The 23394-nt window shown below is 37.3% G+C and overlaps 1 protein-coding gene across 2 annotated transcripts; it reads left to right on the forward strand.

The window, feature by feature from the left end:
• The first annotated feature begins 1716 nt into the window (after positions 1–1716).
• Positions 1717–21680, forward strand: NFIL3 (nuclear factor, interleukin 3 regulated). Of its 2 annotated transcripts, none has more exons than XM_063457162.1 (2): positions 1717–2209; positions 19829–21680. In XM_063457162.1, exon 2 carries the CDS (start codon positions 19987–19989, stop codon positions 21370–21372), a length of 1386 nt encoding a protein of 461 aa, XP_063313232.1. In that variant the 5' UTR covers positions 1717–2209; positions 19829–19986; the 3' UTR covers positions 21373–21680. The 2 variants fall into 2 exon arrangements, with proteins under 2 accessions (XP_063313232.1, XP_063313231.1); XM_063457161.1 differs by having other exon boundaries at positions 1717–2164.
• The last annotated feature ends 1714 nt before the right edge of the window (positions 21681–23394 follow it).

The raw sequence follows: 23394 nt of genomic DNA on the forward strand, positions 1-23394 counted from the left end.
ACTGAAATTAAATCCATGACAAAAGCCAGGTAGACACAGCATTTAGCAAAGCAATGAATTGCTCAACCTCTGGGCACTCAAATACGTGGGCATGTCTTTCACTAATATTTATCAAATGACTTTATGTTTCCTTATAACTCAAAGTGATTAACAGGAATTGTACTCTTATGACACTTTCCCGTGAACAAAAAGTGAGTGTATCTGCATTACATCACCGCAGCTTCCCATAAACAATAGGAACCGGTGTTGTATGAAAAACTGCATGCCATGAAAAGGGGATTGCCTGACTTCTGTTTCTGTGACTTAACCCTCTGCCATCCCAGTGCCATCTCTTATTACCCTCCCTCTCTCCACCTAGCAGTGAAAGGAAAAAATAAATATATTTACTGCACATATCATCAAATACTTTACCTTTCCCCTGCTTTCACTCTGCTTCCTCCGCTTATCTGCTGTCCTAGGGGATTATCCACTAAACAATGCAATGTGTCTGCATAGTATCATGAAAAGAGTAAATTCATGAAGCATTACATTATGTATTCATACATGGAAAGCGTTAATTATCTAAACAGTGCATTAAGCCAACCTGAAAATAGTTTTTTTTTACTAAGACGTACATTATGTTGACTTCAAAAGGCTTATTCACTAAACAGTGCATTAAGGCAGTTTTCAGAATGGTTTATTCACTATATGTTATATTAGGTAGTCATGAGGTACATTTCCTGCAGAGAGGAGTGGCTCAGCCCCCGCATGTACAGAAAGACACATGCCCATGTGGCGGTGTATCCATTTATTGTATCCATCCCCATGAAAATGTGAACTTCGTAACATCATATGCAAAGCAGTATGGAAAAGTGTGTTACGTTCATTGTTTAGTGTGTTAAGCCTGTCCATGTTGACTTAATGTACTCATTAATGTAGTAACCCTTGTGGTGTCACTGTACATACATAATGCACAGTTTAGTGGATAGCCCCCTAAGACAATAGCGAAGCGGTGGGAAAAGCATAGAAATGGAGAAGATGAAAGTATAGCTGATTTTATAGAGAGAGAGGGGGCCAAGTAATATCATGACACTACTTAGCTGGTGATGGGGGGATTACAGAAATAGGACCAAGTTAGTCACCTTTTCACAGCATGCAGTGTTTAACACAACACCAGTTTATAGGCTATTACTTTCCATACAGCGTGTCACTCAGAGCAGCGCTGAGTATAGCTTACATTCATACCATGTAGGTAACGTTAAACAGCCATTTAAAGTGAAGCCAGCACTGAAAGGTATATATGGGGGGATAGATATAAGATCATCTGACTCTTAATTTTTTGTTTGTTTCTGCCTCACATTAAACATTAAAATGTGAGCGGCCGGGCTTGGAAATCAATGTTTAGCCAGGCCTTATCTACAGCAAACTGCCATACTACCATTTATACAAGCTTACATGGAAACAAAAGACTTTCATGGGGGAAATGCCTGGACTTGACTGGAATGCTACAGGGGGTTGAAAGGGGTCATGGATAACATTAGTGTGCTAGAAGTGACAGGGATGTGATGTTTTCTGTATGTTATGTATTGTATGTTTTCTAGTTTTCCGCTGGCTGACTACAAGGGGTTAATCTATCGCCTCTGTATCCCTGTCGGGCAGTTACGTAAATCCCCCTCCCCCTTCCCTCCTCCCTGTGACTCTGGTTATGCAATATACACAAGACAAGAGCTCCACGTTCTACAGTAACACAGTGTTCGCAAGCAGACTTCTCCATTCTATCCACACAACCGAATCCGCCTCGCCAGGCTCCCACTGCTGCCTTCCTATTGGCGACCGCTGACAGCCCCGGCTCTGTGATTGGCTGCCAAGAACTCCTGTTTGAGTCAGAGCGAGCCTGGAAGTGCAGAGAGTAACGCTGAGGAGTATTGACCTACTAACACAGATCTGTAGAGGAGCAGCAGGCTGGAGCAGGGACACATAGACACTGCACGGGAGGCGCTGCATCCCAGGGCTCAAGCACTCTGTGTGTGTGTGTGTCTGTGTCTTTTATTGTGTTTGTATTGTTCCTTCATTGATACAATGAACTCGGCTCATTGATACCCTGGCTGGACAGTGGATAAGTGAAGTGTTTCATTCAAACATCACCAGCTGCAAGGATACCTCCGCTCTGAAGCTTCCAATGAAGGTAATAGTAATAGTTGGCAGTGCCATCCTCAGTTCACTTTGTGCAGTGGGCATGCATGCTCTGTGTAAGTGTTGGTACCTGGCAGTGATTTATACACACACTCACTGGAAGTCCCTGGGAAGCTTTCCTTTGATACACTGCTTTGTTGCTAAAATCCTGCATTATTTGAATGGGAATGGATGTGGTAGACAATGAATGACGAGGCAACTCCCCCATCAGTGAGGTTTGTAGCAAGCATCCCATTCATCACTATGTTTTACAATGTGTCTTTAAGGGATGGCTTGTATGGGTTTGTAGCAATAATCCAATTCCTCACTGTATATTTTATAATGTGTGTGTGTGTGTATAAGTGATGGCTGGTATGGATTTGTAGCAAACACCCCATTTCTCTCTCACACACACAGACACACACACACACACATATTATTATTATTATTTTTTTATAATGTGTATATAAGGGATGGCGTGTATGTATTTTTTTTTAGCAAGCACCCCATTCCTCACTATAGATGTTAGTTTGTATGTAAGGGATGGCTGGGATGGGTGTAGAAATAATGTCTTGGACACATTGATTGACAGCCAGGTGTGTATAACCGTTAAGTGTGTATTTAGGCAGATGATAATGCATGGGTGTTTGTATTAAGCAATGTATCTGTAAGCGTACAACTGGGGAATACGCGATGACCCGTTAAAAGATCTGCATGGGTTTTTGTGAAATGATTGCCCTCCTTTTGTTGTCTGGGAGCCTGAGCAAGATTTGTATGACTTGTTCTTTCACATTGCATAATAATCCTACGAGGCGGCGGCAGGGGCTCCGGGCTGTGTGTTATTGTGTGTATTGATTGACTGCTTTGGTGCAGGGGATCCATCAGATCTTTAATGAAGTCCACATCCGCCATAGAAAATATTACTGATCACCTGGAGCACGTCTGCACTGCATCTCCCACTAATACCCCAAGTACTACCTCCTATAGAATGCACAGGACGCAATAGCATTACTGAGTATTTACACACAGAACGCGAGGAATAACGTGGAAAGCAGTGCAGGCTGATAGTGGAATAATGTAACACGCTGTGTCTATGAATTAGCTATTTATAGATACACATAGAAAGACATACATAAATGTGTGTGTGTGTGTGTGTGTGTGTTCATACACACACTCACACACACACACACACACACACACATATTATTGATATATAATATATAAAATGTGTTATTTTTTTTGTGATAGTATATTAAACATCGCAAAATAACCCAGGTTAATAGGGAATACATGTGTAAAGATATAGATAGATCGATAGATATATGCACAGGTAGACAGATTACTGTTGTTCAGTAATGGTGAAGCTGTCATTCCCCTGATTAGCCATGAGAGAGGTCCCTCTATCCAGCTGGGAGGCTGATCACGCACATGTTCCTGGAAATGTTGCATTATGTAACCTCAGATATTAGCTGGCTGTCTGGGCTCTGGGTAACAGGGGAGCTGATTGTGCGCTTTTTCAAGTTGCCTACAATAGAAACTAGGACGGCGCTCGATGCTAAAATCAAGTGGTCTGTGTTACAGAATTTTCTGCCTTTTCCATTAATACTCTCCGTACAGTTTAGACAATGGCTGGATGAGGTCATGTTTCTGACTGCAGAGTAAAAATAAAATAATGTGTGTCTATATTTAGCTCAGGCTTACATTGCACGGAGGGTACATTAATCTTGTGCCTTCATTGTTTAACCCTTGCTGTCTCCAGAGGGGTGTGGTAATCAACGAGTTAAGCTGTTGATGTACAATGTAACCAGAGACCCATTTCTGTTTGACCGATTTTATGCAATGTATCAGCATCATGTAAGGTGACACACAGCACAGAAGGGCTATTGCAGTGAAACACAGGCACGTGTCATTGTATAAGATGGACATTGACTACCAATCTGAAGGCTTTTTTTGGTGTATTTAATTATTCATACATTTCTCTGCTATCCCCTGGCTGACCTGATCACATGGTTAATATTTGTGGCTCACTCCTATCTTGTGATTGCCTAATTCAGAAAATGCTGGTGAAAACAGCTGGCTGTAAGAACATCTGTCCTTGGGCAATCCAGCTGAGGTTGAACTACAACTCCCAGCTTCTGATTGGCTTAGGCAAGGGGTTACAACAGCTGGATTGCCAGAGGTGGGCTTTGTAACCTGCCTGAGCGCACCAGCTGTGAATGTACCACCCTGCGTGTGACATTAGCCTGATCAATTCTTGTGCTATAAGAAAAAGATTAAAGACTATACCTAGATTGTAAGCTTGTTTGAGCAGGGCCTTCTTCACTTCTTGTGTCTGTCAACATTATTTTTATCGGTCAGATAACCACACTATATAATTGTACAGTGCTGCGGAATATGTTGGCGCTTTATAAAAGCTAATAACAATAATGATCTAATTAGTGATGCAGTCCTGGCAATGCTTCCCCGCCTGTGCCCATAATTCTGTAGATCGGGTTTGATTTCTGCTTGTTGTGATTGAAAGGGAACACGTGAGTTTAGGGAGGTAAGGGCGGCGCTGTGCTGGCCGAGCTCTTGGAATTCCTTTGTTCTCCTGCAGGGAAACAGACGGTCAGCATTGCCATGACTTTAATGTGTATCCGTGCAGTTAAGGACTGGGGTGGTCTGCCTTTTTGGATCTTTAGCATGTGGTGCAAAGTAGCATTTATGCAGAGATGTACTTGTTCATATAGATTTGTGTAAATTTAATTTGAATATAACTAAGCCAGTCTGTAAAAAAAATAGGTCATATTTTTTTCTTTTGGCTTCCCAGTCCATAGAGTTTATAATCTAAATAAAACAAATAAATGATTTCTAGCGCAAACGGGAGTATTGGTAGGCAGCTAAAACAACCCAAACCAGCGTCTCTTCTTAACTGTACTTTATAATCTAAAGCAAGGTTTCCACAAGGTAGATCCCCCTTTTGATAGAACTATAACTCCCATGATACTTTGGTTGCAGTAAGGCTGTCGGAGCATCAAGTGAGTTGTAGCTTTAACCCCTTAAGGACCAAACTTCTGGAATAAAAGGGAATCATGACATGTCACACATGTCATGTGTCCTTAAGGGGTTAAAGCAGTTGGGGCTCTGCCCTTTTGGCTGCCCTGATGTAAAGAATATTTTCTTAAAATTAGGATAATAGAATTGCTAAAAAAACAAACAAACAAACAACAACGCACCTTGTAAACGCAAAACAAAATTTTATCTCTGACGCTCAGATTTGTGAAAATTATCTATGTCCCAGACATACTTGAAAACAAAAGAAATCATTTACATTGTTAATTCTTCACATTTTCTAGTTTAGTACATATACCCATTTATTCTAAATAACATAATAGATGTATACATTTTATTATGACAATTCTTCCATTTGATCTGCTATTACTTCGTGTCTTCATGCTGTTATTTTAAATGTTTACGAAATGTCAAATTGTTATGTCTTTTTATTCACTGACAACAACCTCTCTACATAAAATTCTGTTGCAATTCCATGTGCATGATGAGTGTATTCTTGTCTGTATGTCACTTATGGGGTTAAATAAATGTCCACAAGTAGAAATTGTTTTACTGGGTCAAACAGGTTTTTAACATTATGTTCTCAAGACTGAAACCTGGATCCCTAGAACTCAATGGTCAACAGTCACTGACACAAATATGGTTTTAAGGATAGTATATAGCATATTGTGGCAATTACATGGTATTTAATAATGTAGATTTATTAAGAACTCTGGCCTTAGAAGTCAATATCTGATGTCCGTGCATTGAAGAATTATGAGTCGTATACTACATTCAGATTACAAATAAATGGCATCTAGCTGTAAAAAAATTGGAAAGGATGTGCGATAATATTATGACAAAGCAAATGCTGGCAGGCTAATATGTAAATTAACATCAGCAACTTAACACGCCGCAATGTAATATTATGTAACTGTGACAAATGCTACACGGTAGAATCTTTTATGGAACCTATTCATGTGTTCAAGCAAATTCACTCAGACACATGTGCTTTTATGTCTCATATTATTTTTAGTGTTTGATATCATTCCCTTTTTATCTGCGTGCAGATGCTCATAAATGCTGCCAGCATCCACGTTGTAGAACCACAGATTCTCTCTCTAGTGCTATTACAAGAAAATTCTCCTGTTGTCTATTAGCCAATATGCCTGTCAAGGATATCAAACTGTCTCTTGCGTGAATGTTAAGATGGAAGGTACAGTTTGTTTTCATTTGGCTCTGATTATGGTATGTAGTGAATGGTTGCTATAAACCTGCTAAAAGCTAGCACAAAAGCAACTCTTGGTTCTTAAACATGGAGAATTGACAAGGGAGTTTAACATTTTGGGACAAAATGGCTGAATTATTAACATTCTTCAATATAGCTCTTTTCCAGACCAGCTATTTTGGTATAATATTTGCAATTCCTTTGTAAGTTCACAATCACAACTATGTGAATAACCCAATTTTTAGCCATATTTAGGAGCTTCATATTCGTAGGGAATATAATGACATATTCCAATGTGCTAATTTAGATTTTATTATATATATATATATATATATATATATATATATATATATATATATTGCCATTAGTTAATTAGTTAATGCCCACATTTCTAGGAATACATGTTTTGTAATGTTTATTGTGGGATAACCTCGTTACTTGCACATGTAACTGATTTTCTAGAATTAATAAAACGTAATAATGATTTATTTCTAATTAAGCTAATCAGTGTTACTGTAATGATTTTTATTCTACAGTTTTCCTAACAACTAACTGAATTGTATTTACATCCTAAAAAAAGCAAAGAAAAGAGATATCCATCACTTTGTTAATATTAACCTTTCCATGCGTGCAGTTGACATGTCCACATGCATGGTTCTCCTGACATCTTCATCTACCATGAGTTGCATGACTGATGTACTCCAGTTCATGCATACTTATGAGACCCTCTTCAGGATTTCTCACGCATGGGTAATGCCATAAACTGCGACAGGATATGTATGTTCCCATCTGTCTTTGCTAGTGATATGATAGGCAGAAGATGTTCGAAGCTCCACCTTTTGACACATTATACCACAAGTCAGTTTATGCATAAGACAAAAGTAGTTCCTACTTTGTCTCATATATTTAAATAGCAATGGGATTTCAATGAAATTGGAATGTAGTTAAAATTAGTTTTTCCTACATGCCTTGTCTCTTGAGAAACTAAAATGTGATAGTGCCTCCAATTAATGTTGAAATCAATCCTTACATTTTTGGAATGTTAACAAACCTGTTTGAGTACAGGGGCTTGCAGTGCCAATTTGGCTGTCAAGGCATTATCTGAAACAGATGCCATAGATTGAAATGTTACAGTATTGCTATTTTATATATTAATAGTTCACTCATGACTAACCTGACCAAGTGTCGTAGCTGCTAATAGTGCATGCATGGTTTCAAAATTAGTTTAGACCTTTGGTAATTACCACTTTGATAGTGAAGTACTAGGTATAACTACAAATCGCACACTAACAGGCAGTTACAACCATTCTCCCTCCCCCAATCGACATTGTTACAACCTACAATTCCTGGCATACATACTCATATCTGACACCATCATAGTGAAGGAGGAAGCAGTTTTCAGGCAGGTAAATCTTTAAAGCTGTACATTTTGACAGCACAATGTGTAGATTAAATCTATACATATCTCTCATTAACACATCTTGTAGATGACTTGTACACTTTAAAGAATAAGATAATGCATCAAAAGAATGCTATGGATCTGTTCTGTTTTTTCACTTAGCATCAAACAGTAATGATCCGAAGAGCAACATATAGGAAAATAATCGAGGATAAAATAGCCAAAATGTTGACTACAGTTAAGTTGGAGAATTTTTCCAAATCAAATATTTTGGCCTAAACTTTGCAGTTTGATTTCTTTCTGTGAGTTGTGTTCAGTTGTTCAACAAGGCAGCCAGATCACATCACATAATACCTAATCATCAGAACAAGTAATAACATAAGTACATAGACTTGCATAACACGTATATATATAACCACCATCTATCCAATACAATTCATTGTTTACCATGTCTAGTGAATAAACGTCATCTGTTTGTATTTTTTTGCATTCAACAAAATTCCAATTTGTTATGAAAATCTGCTGTTCCCATTGCTGAAATAGTTGTTTTTCTGCCACATTTCTAACAAGTTTGTCACGGGTTTCATTTTTCTTTCAAAACTCACAGTGCACATATCATACATACCCAGAATATTTCTGTATAAATAACATATAACATAATATAAAGTAATGGTTCCCTGTTGCAGTTGCAAACAAAACATATGTAGAAAGTATGCAATTCTGTTTGTCTGAATGTTCAGTTAAATATACATAATTCAAAGACTGCAAGCAAGCTTGACCTTTCTTCCACATAGACGTTGATACTTTGCTCTCAATAATGGAACAAAACTATAACAAACCACATGACATTTAATTAGACAGTTTTGGATATAGTTGCTGTAGTAACGGTAGTTCAGTTTAAAAAGGTCCTTACGGTAAATATACTACATGGGTGGGAAATAGACCTGAAGTTGACATAAACATATAAAATACATACAGTAATGCATATAGACCTGTAGTTAGCAAAATCCTGACAACATTAACTTCATAAAAGTATGGATTGTCAAGAATTCAAAGTGAATTTAACATTTTAAATCACAGAACTGTCAATTTAGCTGGTTTGGGGAATGTTTCCAATGTGACTAAAATAGCAAGTTTGAATCCACTTTGAGTCCCTGACACTGTTAGATAATATTTTATTTAATTATGATTTTCATCAAAAGAAAGCATATGAATAAAACACAAATTCTTATACACGGCACAGACAAACCCCTACAAAATGTTACGCATGCCTAATTTTAGCGAATGTTTTTGAGATTTTGAAAAGGAGTAGGAACTGTTGCATCAAATAATTCTTATATCGTGTTTTATAAGTGTTTCACACATTTTAAACAGTGAACATTGTCACTCATTGCTTGAATGTATTAATTTGGGGACATGTAGACAGAGGTCTGCAACACTTTGCACTACACATGTTTACTAAAACACCAATAAATGAATGAATGGGTAAACAGAATAGTTGATAAATGTAGGCCTTTGCTTCATATAGTTGTCTGCATAAAGAGGGTGTTAGGTAACTCCAGTTCTAAGTGCCATATAACTAGTTGTGACATAACAGGCTTTGTTGCTTTTCAGAATCCGTTTTCCATTACAGACTGTTGGTTAGTGCTCAGGATCACCCTGTGCTAATCAGTTCTGAAATATGATCTTGGAGACAGGATAACACTGTTTGTTTGCATAGAGCGGGCAAGGCAGCCCTGGAGGAGGAAGCGATGCCTTGCCAGTCACGTATTCCCAGTGTTTGTGTGTAGTCATTCATTAACATTGCAATCCACCGATGAAGAGAGAGGAGAGAGCTCTATGTCTCCCCTATCGTCACAAAAGAAAACAGTTGAAAAACAAATTTGCTAACAATGCACACTTTAAAAAAAATAAATAAAATACAACCTTAAGTGAAGCATCCAAACTCGTATTAGTCATTAACTGTCAATAATTGTTTAGTTTTTTTTTTTTTTATGTAGAATAGGCCCAGCTGCTGCCTTTCAATCATTTTTGCACTGTAATGCTTAGCTTAGCTCAGCTAAGGGGTTGAGGAAGTTACAGTTTAATCAGAGCAGGTATACCACAGCTTGCTCAATCCGTGAATATTGTTTTATCCACCCAAAAAGCTAAAATGAGGGGAAAAGTTTTATTTTTGTATGTTTCACATCTGTTTTAGCACTTTGTTCAAGGTAATGGGAGAATTAACAATGTCGAGTCCTTTTTATAGGGAACAAAGGGATTTTTAAAACCAGAACAAAGTTGGAACATGAGTGTGTATTTTTCTTTGCTATTCAAAATAAATAAATATTAAAAATATATAAAAAAGAACAAAGAACATTGATTAGTATAGCCAGAACTGGCTTAAATTCAGGTACTAGTGGGCGAAACGAAATTTGCTTTATATTGTGCGAAATCTATGGGAAATAGTAGCCCTTGTCACGATGCAGATTTATAATAGAGAGAGAGATGTCTTAGTGTGAACGCATTATTGCCACTTCAAGCATACTGATACTTTTGCTGTTGATTCTATTTCCAAGAAGGGACATGAGGCCACGGCTGTAAACATCTCTGTTCCAGAACATCCAGTCCGGTATCAAAGAAAGTTTAAGTATTGCAAAACTACAGTCATCATAATTATAAGGCATTGGACACACAATGGCCTTGTTACAGCTCATGCAGTAAATGCTTTGAGCTGAAGATATTTAATAACAACTTGAGTACACTAATAACAATAATAGCAAAAATACAAGTTATGAGATCAGACAAGGCTGCTTCTTTTTTTTTTTCCATTATCTAATCTATGAGGACAAAAATGCTCCAGTGACCTATTAATAGAGGACTCTATCAATCAGATCTGACAGTTCAATAAACACAACACAAGTGTTCAGCACATTCCACAGTTTTCCTCTGAATAGATCTATTTACATGAGGAAAAAAATATTGTAAACTCAGGTTTTATCCTGCAGACCACATCCGTTTAGTTAAACCAGTAGTTGAATCACAATCATTAAAAGTTCTTTTTTTTTATTGTTTGTTTATTTCATTTACTTAGCAATGATTGCAAGCTGTAGCTAATGTAATTTTCCCAGAGATCATTTCATGACGCCGGCTACTAAACCTTTTTTAGAGGCCATTCTGGTATAAGTGGTTATGGTACACACATTTACACCCTAATTGTTTAGCTAATAGGACATTTTTTTTTACTGAGGTGTGTTGTAATGGGCATACAATGTTGCTGCATGATGAAAATTTGATAATGACTGAAATGTTAGTTTCTCTAAAATCTGAACTATCTGTCATGTAGAGGGAACAGGGGGATTTTCACCACATTAATACATGTAATCACATCTTCATTATGAATTACATCATTTCCTGTGATCATTTGTTGGCTAATTATAAGCTAACTCGGCTAGCCTGCATATTCTGCTGCCACTGGAGCAAATGGTTTCTAGCTCTCAGCATTTAAAAACAGGGTTTTTGTTTTATTATATGTAGGAGACATAGTGAGAGGGTAGGGGAATAATTTTAAGATAACTCCATGCCTTTTGGTAGCCCGTTATGTAAATGGTCAGTTAGATAAAATATTTTGTTAACACAAGATCATTTATAAAAATATTTCTGCAGTTTTAGCACTTAACCTGTGAGCTCGGTGATGCTCTGTTATATATCAATGGGTCGATTTACTAGTTACCATAAAAACTGAAGTAGCTCATAAAATTAGTTACTTTTGTAAGTGCTATTCACAGCTCTGCTCATGGGGTGATTTCTGTGTGTAGCTCACCACTTAAAATGTAAATTTTACCAGTATAAATACTGAGTTAGCACAATTCACGTAAAATACAAAAATAAAAACACATTGTGCAAGTGGTTAATTATAGCCTCAAATAGTAAAACATCATGACTGTTTGCGGTCATAATGCCATAACTAAAAAACATGAAATAAAATGATAGGTGTCTGGGGGAGCTCTCTTACCAATACTTGCTGAATGGCCAGTAGGGGATTTAGAAAAAAAATAAAACAATTAAGTATCCCCAAACATGAAGATTAAGCATTGGGTCCAGGCTTCTTCTCCCTCCACCCTGTGTGGACAATTGCAAATGGCCCTTGTACCTTCCTTTAAGTGGGGTTATAAATGGTCATGGACTGAATCTAAAGTCTATTTCCATTCTTCTTTCAATGTTTGGTGGGATGGAGGGTAGTAATGTCAAGGCTAGGTGATCCCAATAACAGTAACTCAATAATAAGTAAACCAAGAGATGCTTAGGAAAAAAACACCACACCTAAGCATTAGATGGTGGACAGTATAACATATAAGCAATTGCCCCATGGCTGAAGGGTTTGAAAAAGAAGAGCTCTTCAAATCTCTCTCACTGATGATGTCATCAAATCACATGTACGACAAGTTACAAATTAACTTCAGCCCACCAGATGCTGCAGGTTAAGTGGACTCTCAAGGTACCAGATGAGCAAGAATACATCTTACAATTTTACTAAATTATTTGCATGGTGTTAAAGTAACACTATAGTCACCTAAATTACTTTAGCTAAATAAAGCAGTTTTAGTGTATAGATAATTCCCCTGCAATTTCACTGTCATTTAGGAGTTAAATCACTTTGTTTCTGTTTATGCAGCCCTAGCCACACCTCCCCTGGCTATGATTGACAGAGCCTGCATGAAAAAAAAACTGGTTTCACTTTCAAACAGATGTAATTTACCTTAAATAATTGTATCTCAATCTCGAAATTGAACTTTAATCACATACAGGAGGCTCTTGCAGTGTCTAGCAAGCTATTAACATAGCAGGGGATAAGACAATCTTAATTAAACAGAACTTGCAATAAAGAAAGCATAGTAGGGCTCTCTATACAGGAAGTGTTTATGGAAGGCTGTGCAAGTCACATGCAGGGAGGTGTGACTAGGGTTCATAAACAAAGGGATTTAACTCCTAAATGGCAGAGGATTGAGCAGTGAGGCTGCAGGGGCATGTTCTATACACCAAAACTGCTTCATTAAGCTAAAGTTGTTCAGGTGACTATAGTGTCCCTTTAAATATGTATATATTTTTTTACAGACAGCAAAAAGCTTCTCCTTGTCTCCAGGGTTCAAAAGGAAGTGGTGATACACCTATTGGGAAATCTTTTATTTGTATCATAAATTCCTGCTTAGCAGCTGCCACTAACGTTAACTAACACAATAAAATCATTTTCAAGTGACTGAACAAGCCCGTTTCCTTCACTTGAATGAGAAATTACTATGTATTTGCATTATTGCATCATACAAGCGCCCCCTCACTAATTCTTCCAATAGTAGACTATGCTAGAACATGATTCATCGAAAGTTCTCAGACACTTCCCTGTGATTTCTGTGTAAAAGAATGTCATGGTAAAGTGTTTTGATGGTTCTTTTTTCAGTGCATTGAAAATAAATAGTCCTCTTAAAGAAATCTTTAAAGTTTCCTTTTATAGTTTGTCAAATCCTGCAGTCTAGTTCAGTGGTAGGAAAGTGGACGTGTGTGTGTAAAATATTTTATTTCTATATTTAATTTAAACAAAGGCAAGAAAAAAAAAACCATCATATATATATATATATATATATATATATATATATATATATATATATATATATATATATATATATATATATCTTTTTCATCAGGAAGTATTCGCCATTTCCCACCACAAAACCCATCTGACAAATTTGAGGTTTTGTATATATGTATCTAGTTAGTTACATGAAAAAAGAAATGACTGTTCAAATGTCATCAATGTCAATAAAACCTAAAATATTAACTACATCTCTTGTTTGTGCGCTTTTTAATGTCAGAAACTGCATTACAACCTTAGTGAGCAGTAGTTAAACCTGGCACCCCATCTAACTGTGATTTATCTGGGGAGCCAATAACAGCCATCACTACTCTAAGTGCTATTGGGATGTACTAAATATCATTGTTGGTGTCAAGGAGCAGTAGCATATGTAGAAAACTTGCTGATGTAATAGAAAAAACAGGGATGGACAAATTTTCTTGGAATCAGTTAAAACAGTTAGGAGGCAGGTTTTTTTTTTTTTTAACTAACAAAGCTTAATTTTCAGAGCAGAAAATAAAATTCTTAAAGTGACACTATAGTCACCAGAACCACTACAGCTCAATGTAGTAGTTCTGATGTCTATAGCCTGTCCCTGCAGGCTTTTCAATGTAAAAACTATCTTTTCAGAGAACAGGCAGTGTTTACATTGCTGCCTAATAACTCCTGTAGTGGTAGTCACTCAGACGGCCACTAAAGGTGCTTCTTAGTCCAGTGCTGTATAGTGTGCAGCAACTACATTCAGTACATCTCCATGCTCTAATGTTCCCCATAGAGATGCAGTGATTAGACGTGTGCAATAGCCTCCAAGTGCTTTCCTATGGGAAAGCATTGGCTTGGCTGAGATAATCAAGATTGATAATCTCAGCCATAGAGGCGGGGCCACCCATGGCGAGACCGACATGGTGTGGACATGGTGTGGAGAAAAAAGGTGAGTAAAATCACCTAAACAGACACACTCACTGAAAGACATATATGGACATTCTCACTGACAGACACTCACTGAAAGACACACACATTTAGAAATTATGTATTTCCCCTACATTTGTGAGAGTTGGAATGCATCGGCTTTCCCTGGGGTCCAGTGGGGATACTGTCATCTTCACTGCAGGGCGCACTATGGAGCAGAGCAGGAAGAGCACAGCTCTAAATTATACTTTCATGATTAGAATATTTTTCACTTAATTCCATGGTTCAGTAGTAATTGATTATAAAATGAAATTTCAAGTTGGGCTGTGGAGATATTGGCTGATCATTTGGTTGTTGGACTACACAGCTAATATCAATGTAATTTGACATCATCCCCTTTCACTTCATGTTAGAAAAATGTTATGTAAACCTGGGAGATGAAATAGGCAGTGCAAGCTCACCAAATCTTCAATGTAATACTACTTATGACCTCCTCTAGAACATTCTGCCATTTTGACACCACCCTACACACACTTCCCACTGCATATCACCCAATTTATTATTGCCATAAAACTTCTCTTCCCATTTTAGAACTCCCAAGATCATTTTGTCCGCATCGTGTATATCACTTCCAAGTTAAAGGACCTCTATAGGCACCCAGACAACTTCAGCTCAATGAAGTGGTCTGGGTGCCAGGCCCCCCTAGTTTTAACCCTGCAACTGAAAACATAGCAGTTTCAGAGAAACTGTCTTCCTGACAGCCTGGCTTTGGCCCCGCATGCGAATTCGGCTCCACTTGGGAGCTGACGTCGGCAGGGGAGGAGAGGTCACCAGCGCCGAGGGAGCCTGGCGCTGGATTAAGGTAAGTGGCTGAAGGGGATTTAACCATTCAGCCCAGTGGGAGAGGGGCCATGAGGGAGGGGGGGGGGGACACCTAATAACCCAATAGTGCCGGGAAAATGGGTTTGTTTTCCTGGGACTATAGTGCTCTTTAAGCACTTCCCACATATATGGCAGCAATGGATATCTGTTCTAAGAATATATCTTGAGCATTCCAGTAAACAATGTATTTTGGTTTAGTTGTGATGTTTGTGCTAATCTTTGGGCTTCCACATTCCCAAAGCTGGATGTCTCCTCCCTATTACCATTGAAATGTTTTCCATATCTGTGAATAGATGTTCAAATTTCTGCCTTCAAGATGGCAACTGAAAAGGTGGGCCCTTGTTCTTTCATAATAGCCCTTTTACCATGAAAAATGAGAATACTCATAGAAGCACGGAAAGCCAGCTTAGCTTTGCAGGAAAATATCCCACAATTTACTTTATTCGTTCAGTAACTTAGGGCTATTGTGATAAAGCATAATGATAGTAGTTTAAAAAAAAAAAATGCTATTATACTGTTTGAACTGCACTTACAGTCATTACCATAAACTAAATAAAAAGAGCATTCAACGATGACTCATGCATAGAGGGATTAGAATGTGTTTTAGGATGACTAGCTGGAGTAAATGATATTCATTGATTTGCATGGTGAATCAGTTTCTGGGATTTTTAAATATATTTTTTTTCTAGCAGGAATGAAAAATACGTTTGTATGTGTATGTGTTCCGAATGTAAATAATTTCTGCAACGATGAATTACCATAGAGGGATTACCATAGAGAGAAAACATTGAGCTTGGCAGAAGATACAGCATGGTGTATCCTGTGTTAGGCTCGAGGAATGAAGAGAAAGTAAAATCTTTACGGTTACGGTTCTTTTTGAGCGTGTTCCTCGTCTCTTTGGCACTCAAAGAGTTAATCCCACTTTTATATCACGGCAAGCGACGGCGCTTTTGCTTTAGTGCTCAACCCTGAGCGCTTTCAAAATGATGAAGGCTTGTCAGCTGCCTACGAATAGTTACATATTAGTCTCTGGATAAATGTGCCAGCCGTTCATAAAATAATCCTGTAATTGCCCATTTAGTCGCTCAGTCTTTCTTCCATGTCTGGGAATAGATTTTACAAGCACTGCCTGTTGTCTGGGTCAGAGGTTCTTTTATAGGCTGTAAATGGAGCTGGAATCCAAAAGCGAAGTATCGTCTTCCACCAGGAGCTTTCCATAAACGCATGTGAACCTTAGCCTGCCTTGAAAAGGCTCTGTTCTGCTCTTTATGTAAGAAGTTTAAATCAGGACTGAATCGGAACAGCTTGTGTCCTCTAAGAAAGATAGAAGGCTATGTCTGGGTTGCTTCCATTAAACAATATCAAATCAGAAAATATATCAAGTCAGAAAAGCGAATTGAGTGGATGGATGGATGGATGATATTTACTAAGAGGTTAAATGCCTATGTTATCATGTGACGCCTCATTTTCAAGCTGAAACCTGGACTGTCATAAGAATTATATTAGATGCATGTGCGAAGTGCTGGGCCTGGTTTGTAGCGTAATGTTAAAAGAAGCAGTCTGTATCTTATGTTATCCAAACAAAGGAAAAACAAGCCCTCGATGTTACTTGTAACAGGCTTCCAGCGCTGTTATTCCGAGGAGAGAAATAAAATTAGATTAATGAGGCATTGTAAAAGAGTGAAATGGTAACCTTGTTGGCTCGCTTTGTGTACCTTGGCAGGATGTGCTGTGAGCATTAGCTGAGTATTTATATTTGTATGAACAGTTGTTCTTTTACTATTTTTTGATCACTGAAAACCAAACCATGGAGAGTCAGTCAGAAAAACAAAAACATGATTTTTCTACCAGTGAAGTATGACGTCAGGCCGCCAACCATTTCCCATCCTTGATGATCCCTTGTTTGCAGACAGCTTTCCATTTCTGAAATTATGCAAATGTTTATCTTATCTTTAAAGTGCATCATAGAGAATTCGCCGACATGGATCAACATTTAGAAGGCAAAACAAAATGCAATTTGTTTCACTTATTTTTCTTACATTTAGTAGATTTTTTTTTCTGATTTCTTTTTCTTTCTTATTTTTTAAAATCAAAATAAATACAAGAGAAATATCAAATTATACTAAAGACATTTCTTCCAAAAGGCTTTAGAGATGAGGAAGTAGCATTTTTTATGGCCCCAGTAAAGATCCTTACTTGATATAGTATGAAATTAGTAAACCTACCACTTTTGACCTCTGACTTAAGCCCAGCGCCGCTGCAATCATCACAGGCAGATTTGTGCTGATGTTGTCAAAAGTAGAGTTGTGCTGATTTTAGCAAACCCTGTTTGTAACTTTTACTGCCACTCTGAGCCTCTCTACCAGCAAAGGCCATTTTCAACTGTACATTTTCTGGTCACTGACCATGAATGCTAATTTTATTATAGTTGTCAGAATGTGGGTTCATTTACAAAAGGTTAACTTGAGTGAGTGGGTATGTTTTCTAGACTTGTGCTCGACAGGAAAATTAGGTTTAACCTAATCATTTAAATCAGAGGAAAAACAATTTGGTAATGCAGTGGTTCCGCTCACACCAAATATCATCTATGCAAACTATTCACAAAAAGGATTCGGGCAGACATGAAAGTGTACTGACAAATAAATACAATATATATATAGGAAGGAAGTATTTCCCAAGTAAGTGGATTAATCTCATAAGGGCAAGCATTAGGTGGTAGTGTAGGACCTGCCAAGAATGGGGTACTTTGATGCAGTTGGCAGGCTTATGCAATGTATGATCATATAATGTAACCAAACCCCCATTATTTTTTATCTAGGTGAGGTGTTTTTAAGTAGTACTATTTAGAATGTGAAATCACTGTTTAGTTGATGCAGTTGACAGGCTTATGCCGTGTGTGATCGTGTAATGTAACCATCCTCCCATTATTTTTCAGGTGTTTAAATAGTGCTATTTAGGATTTAAAATCTCTGTTTAGTTAATAAGCGAGTGCACTGGTTTGTATATTTTTTACCACAGGTGAATATTGAATCACGAACAACCAAACCAGCTCATCTAGGGTCCATTTCGGATGCATCGTGTTTTGGTCATATGGCTATTCAGAGTTATGAAATTTGGATGACCTGCCAATTGCCCAAAACCTGGATGAAATTACAATTCTACCAAAAAAGGAGTAGAGAATTCTTGTGTTTTCTGACTTTCCATGTCAGTATTATCACTCCTTCTATAGCAGAAAAACACAAAACTGTGTTCAATATATATTGTCCATTTAAAGAAAACTTAAACGTGTTTTTTTAGACAATCAGAACATATCACTTATCACTGTCATATATAATATGTAGTATAAAAAGTTTATAGTATATAGAACATATGAAACAAACATATATTGTTATATTATTGAATTTTACATCTTGTTAACGAGATGGAATTCTTTGTAAGCGTTATTATAACACAATCTGAACCCCATAAGAGTGCATTATAGCACCTGCTGGGTAATGCTTTATTGTTGTAGCTTAGACAGCAGTTGTGATCTGGAACAGCTGTGAATTTTCCATTAGGAGTAATATAGGCTGTGTGTGTGTGTGTGTGTGTGTATGCCATAATACACGTGGCAAAATAATGTTCAAAAAAGTAAGATGCTTTTTTTTACTAAAGCGCAATAAAGTGCAAATATTGCTGAAACACTGCACATGCACAGACTTTTTGCTTCATTACCACTTCCAAAAGCAGAAGTGGTAATGGAGGTTGGAGGAGCCCTTTAATATGGAAAACAGCCTTGTGTAAATGGTAGAGATTTACTCTTAATGCATTACAGGCCAGCCCAGGTTCTGGTATCAGCATCAGAACAATATGCAGTTCCATGATATATATAGAATACCACGTGGGAATTCCAAATAGCGCTTTCAAAATAATAGAAAATCCAAATCTTTTATTATTTTTTTCTTTCAATTTTTTTTCTTTTAAGAACCAAATTTTGCCAATAGTTGTCTAGATTTTCATACAATCACACGTGATTTATTGCAATAGACATTTTAGTCTTACATTGTGCTGAGTTATTATTATCTGAGCTCATTTTAAAGAGTTGTGTTTGTTTGGTTTAAAATAGTGTGGGTCTTTCATTATTCATAGGGCACTTTTATATATACCAATTTAAATCATAGGGGCTTTACTAATTGTCATGCCAGTTCACTTTTTCCACTTCTCTTTGCATTTCAAGTGCTTGTTAGTCATTAAATTTAGTATTTGTTCCTCATGCTGTCAGAATATCCAGACAAATGTCATGTGAATCTCCAACCAACAACTACGACAGCATCACATAGCATTTATAGTACGTGAATATGGAGATCTTTGTTCATTTGAATATACCAGATTGGTATTTTATAAGCAACCACAAATATACATTTTACAAGATGTTTCAAACATTTGCAGAAGTACATGTGATTGTGGTTGTTGTAACAAACCCATAGTTCTTTAAAATGCCTAGTGTAATCTTAATACATTCCGTGCTTCAGACACTTAAAATGGTCTTTTGAAGACGTGGTAACTGGAGTGGGTTGAGGTTTTCTTAATGATATTTTGTTATGTTACTATTTCTATTTTTAACACAGTTGTTTTTCTTTTGCAGGTGGATTAGAACATAACCAAGTCTAATACTGAGATGGCCACAAATTCATTACTTCAAGGTCTTGAAGAAAACATTAATAGCAGATGGATTTTCTTATAAATAATATCGTCATCTGGTCTGAGGAAAACAGTGAAACTGCGGGAGGGTTCTAGTTACACATGGTTCTCATGCAGTTGAGAAAAATGCCAACAATTAAAAAAGAGGATTGTGTCGATAGCAGAAGTACCATGGAAAATGCCCTCATTCTTAGTCCCAGTATACTGGACATGTCTGAATCAATGGATTCCAGCAATGATATGTTGTACAGTGATGGGGGTAGTGTTAAGAACAAGTCGTCATCCTGTCGGAGGAAACGGGAATTTATCCCAGATGAAAAGAAAGACGCTATGTACTGGGAAAAAAGAAGAAAAAACAATGAAGCCGCAAAAAGGTCGCGTGAAAAACGGAGGCTGAATGACATGGTTTTGGAAAATAAGTTAATTGCATTAGGAGAGGAAAATGCCAACTTGAAAACCGAGCTACTTTCTTTAAAACTTAAATTTGGTTTGATAAGCTCTACCTTATATGCCCAAGAAATCCAGAAGGTCACCAGCTCCACAGCTGTATACTTTCAGGAGTATGCACCTTCCAAATCTGGTGCCAGGTCTTTTTCTGGTGACCACGAACATTCGCTAATAAACAGCAGTTGTATTTCTGTCATTAAGCACTCTCCACAAAGCTCTCTGTCAGATGCATCAGAAACATCATCAGGAGAGCATGTTCAGTCGAACCCCATCCAGAGCACTTGCAGAACTTCAGACCTGCAGTTTCAAAGGATAAAACAGGAACCTGCTGACAATTTTAATAGAGATCCACGGGATGCAAGTTCTTCTTACACAACATCTATATATCAGAACTTCATTGGAAACACCTTTCCTGTCTACTCACATTCTCCACCGCTGCATATTAATAGTTCATCTAGTAATTCCCCAAGAACATCGGAAGCTGATGAGTGTGTAGTAGGAAAGACCTCTGATGCCGAAGATGAACAGCAGGTTCCAAAAGGTCCCATACATTCCCCTGTTGAACTTAAAAATGGTCACACCACAGTCATAAAAGTTCCAGAGGTGAACTCCTCTGCCCTGCCTCACAAGCTGCGAATTAAAGCCAAGGCTATGCAGATAAAAGTAGAAACACTGGATAATAACCATATTGCCACACAGAAACTGCCTTTGCCAATTGACATGTCATCAAAAAGGCATTTTCAGCTTGAAAAACACAGCACTGAAACCGTGGTACATTCTGCTCTATCACCATTGTCTGTTCAAGTGACTAATATTCACGACTGGCCGATTAAGCCAGGACAGTGGCTCCATAAGGAACTTGACCAAATTCCCACTGTTTGCAAAACGGTTGGGGTTGTTGAAATAAAAGACAGTGTGTACAAAACTGCTGCATCTGAGAGCTTGTATCTAAAGCAAGGTATTGCTAATTTATCTGCTGAGGTTGCCACACTTAAGAGACTCATAGTTAACCAAGAAATCTGTGCTTCAAATTCCAGCTAAATTACTACTGAATGGAATAAAATGCTTCTTGTAAAGCGTGTAGTTTGCAGTAAATTGGTATGTTTTGTATAATGCAACATTTTCACTGGACCTGTGACGTCATTTCACTGTACTGTTCGTGTGATGATGTCTGATGAATATTGTCTTTTTGTGCACAGTGAATCTGAAGACTAAATTGTGTTATGATCATTATGCCTTGTGTACAGTTAGGTAGTAAATTTAAGGTTGTAAATATTTCAAATATTATTTTTTGCTGGTCTGTTATAAACTGTGCAAGTAAACAGTTGTAATAAAGTATTGGTTACAAACATGGGGCTTTGGTTTGTTTCAAGTACAATTTGATGCATTGTTTTATGTTAGATTCATCAAGAAATACAGCATGTCAGATGAGTTGAAATAGGAAATAGTTCAGGGATATATATATATATATATATATATATATATATATATATATATATATATATTCTAACAGTGTTTTTTGACTTTTTACATAGAAGTTCCCCTGCAGGTCAAAAAAAATTCAATGTACCTCTGCCTTGTGAAAGTAATATCTTTTTATTTAAATCCCAAATGAAATGTGTAGAAATTGATATTTAAAGGCATAGTAGAGGCATCAAAACATATTTAGCTTAATGAAGCAGTTGTAGTATATAGATCATGCCCCTGCAGTCTCACTGCACAATTCTCTGCCTTTTAGGAGTTAAATCACCCCTGTTTCTGTCCATGCAGCCCTAGTCACACCTCCCTGTAGTTCTTAAAGAGGAACTGTCACATCTCCTGAAATTACACATTTATATAAAACATTGAAAATCACCTGTAACATTTGTTAACCTTTTGTTTCGTGAGATGCTCCATTTTCTTTTAAATGTATAGCAAAGATTTAGCAAATTACATCATAATACAGTTTATAAAACCAGGTAAAACATTGCAAATGAGGAGGAGAAACCGAAATATGCCCTCATTTTATCTCATATTTATCTGAATTTTCCTCAATGCTGACTGCAATGGCTAGGTGCAAGGTGTGAGAACCTGTAACAATCATTGACAAGGAACTAAGATGGAGGTACCCAGTTACTGAATAAAGAGATGTGGATTCCAAATTTAATAAAAATTGTCACACTTCATATTTATTAAATATAGGGATAAGTAAATAAAAAATACAAAAAGTCTTGGAAGGTGATAATTCACATTTAAAGATGAGCTTTGTTACCAATACGTTGCGTAGCCAATGTTTGTTTCACTACATTCTGAAATGAAAACCTAAAGTTTTGTATCATAAAATAAATCAAAGACAACTCTTAGTTCTTAAGCCAAAGTTTGGAACACGCAACATTTAGTTGTATATGGTAATATACAATATTTAAGACAGTATCTAAAGAGACAGACTTGTTACCTTTGTAGGAAATGCAATAATCTGGGACCATTGACATACTGACTCAATACTAGAATTTACATTTAGATTTTTTCATAATATTATTATTCCTCTCCTCTTTGTTATTACTTTGTCAGCTCCATGGCCATAGGTCTATAGATAGGTAAAAGCATTGGGCACACCTCTTAAAATCAATAACCTAGCCATGCAGCCTGAATTAACAAACATGTTGGAAAAAAATGGGTCATTCTTAAGAGCTCAGTAAATTTAAGCGTGGTACTGCATTAGGATGCCATCTTTGCAACAAGTCAGTTCATGAACGTTTATCCTTGTTAGATATTCCATGGTCATCTGTAAGTAGTATTATTGGAAGAGTGAAGCATTTAGGAACAGCAACTAAACCAGGAATTCGAAGACCATGGAAAATCACAGAGTACTCGGTCATCAAGTGCAGGAGCTTGATGGAATGGACTTCCATGGCCTCACATCTGCATGCAAGCCTCACATCACCAAGTACAATGCCAAGCATTGGATAAAGTGGTACAAAGCACATTGCCACTGGAGAAGTGGAAACGTGTTCTGTGGGGTGATCACGCTTCTCTGTTGTCTGACAGCCTGATGGGCGAGTCTGGGTTTGGCCGATGCTAGGA

Source organism: Pelobates fuscus, chromosome 5 (assembly GCF_036172605.1).
Source record: "Pelobates fuscus isolate aPelFus1 chromosome 5, aPelFus1.pri, whole genome shotgun sequence".
Classification (NCBI taxonomy): domain Eukaryota; kingdom Metazoa; phylum Chordata; class Amphibia; order Anura; family Pelobatidae; genus Pelobates; species Pelobates fuscus.

Coding starts and splice junctions, on each gene's coding strand:
- NFIL3 (XM_063457162.1), top strand. CDS start 19,987: ATGGTTCTCATGCAGTTGAGAAAAATGCCAACAATTAAAAAAGAGGAT.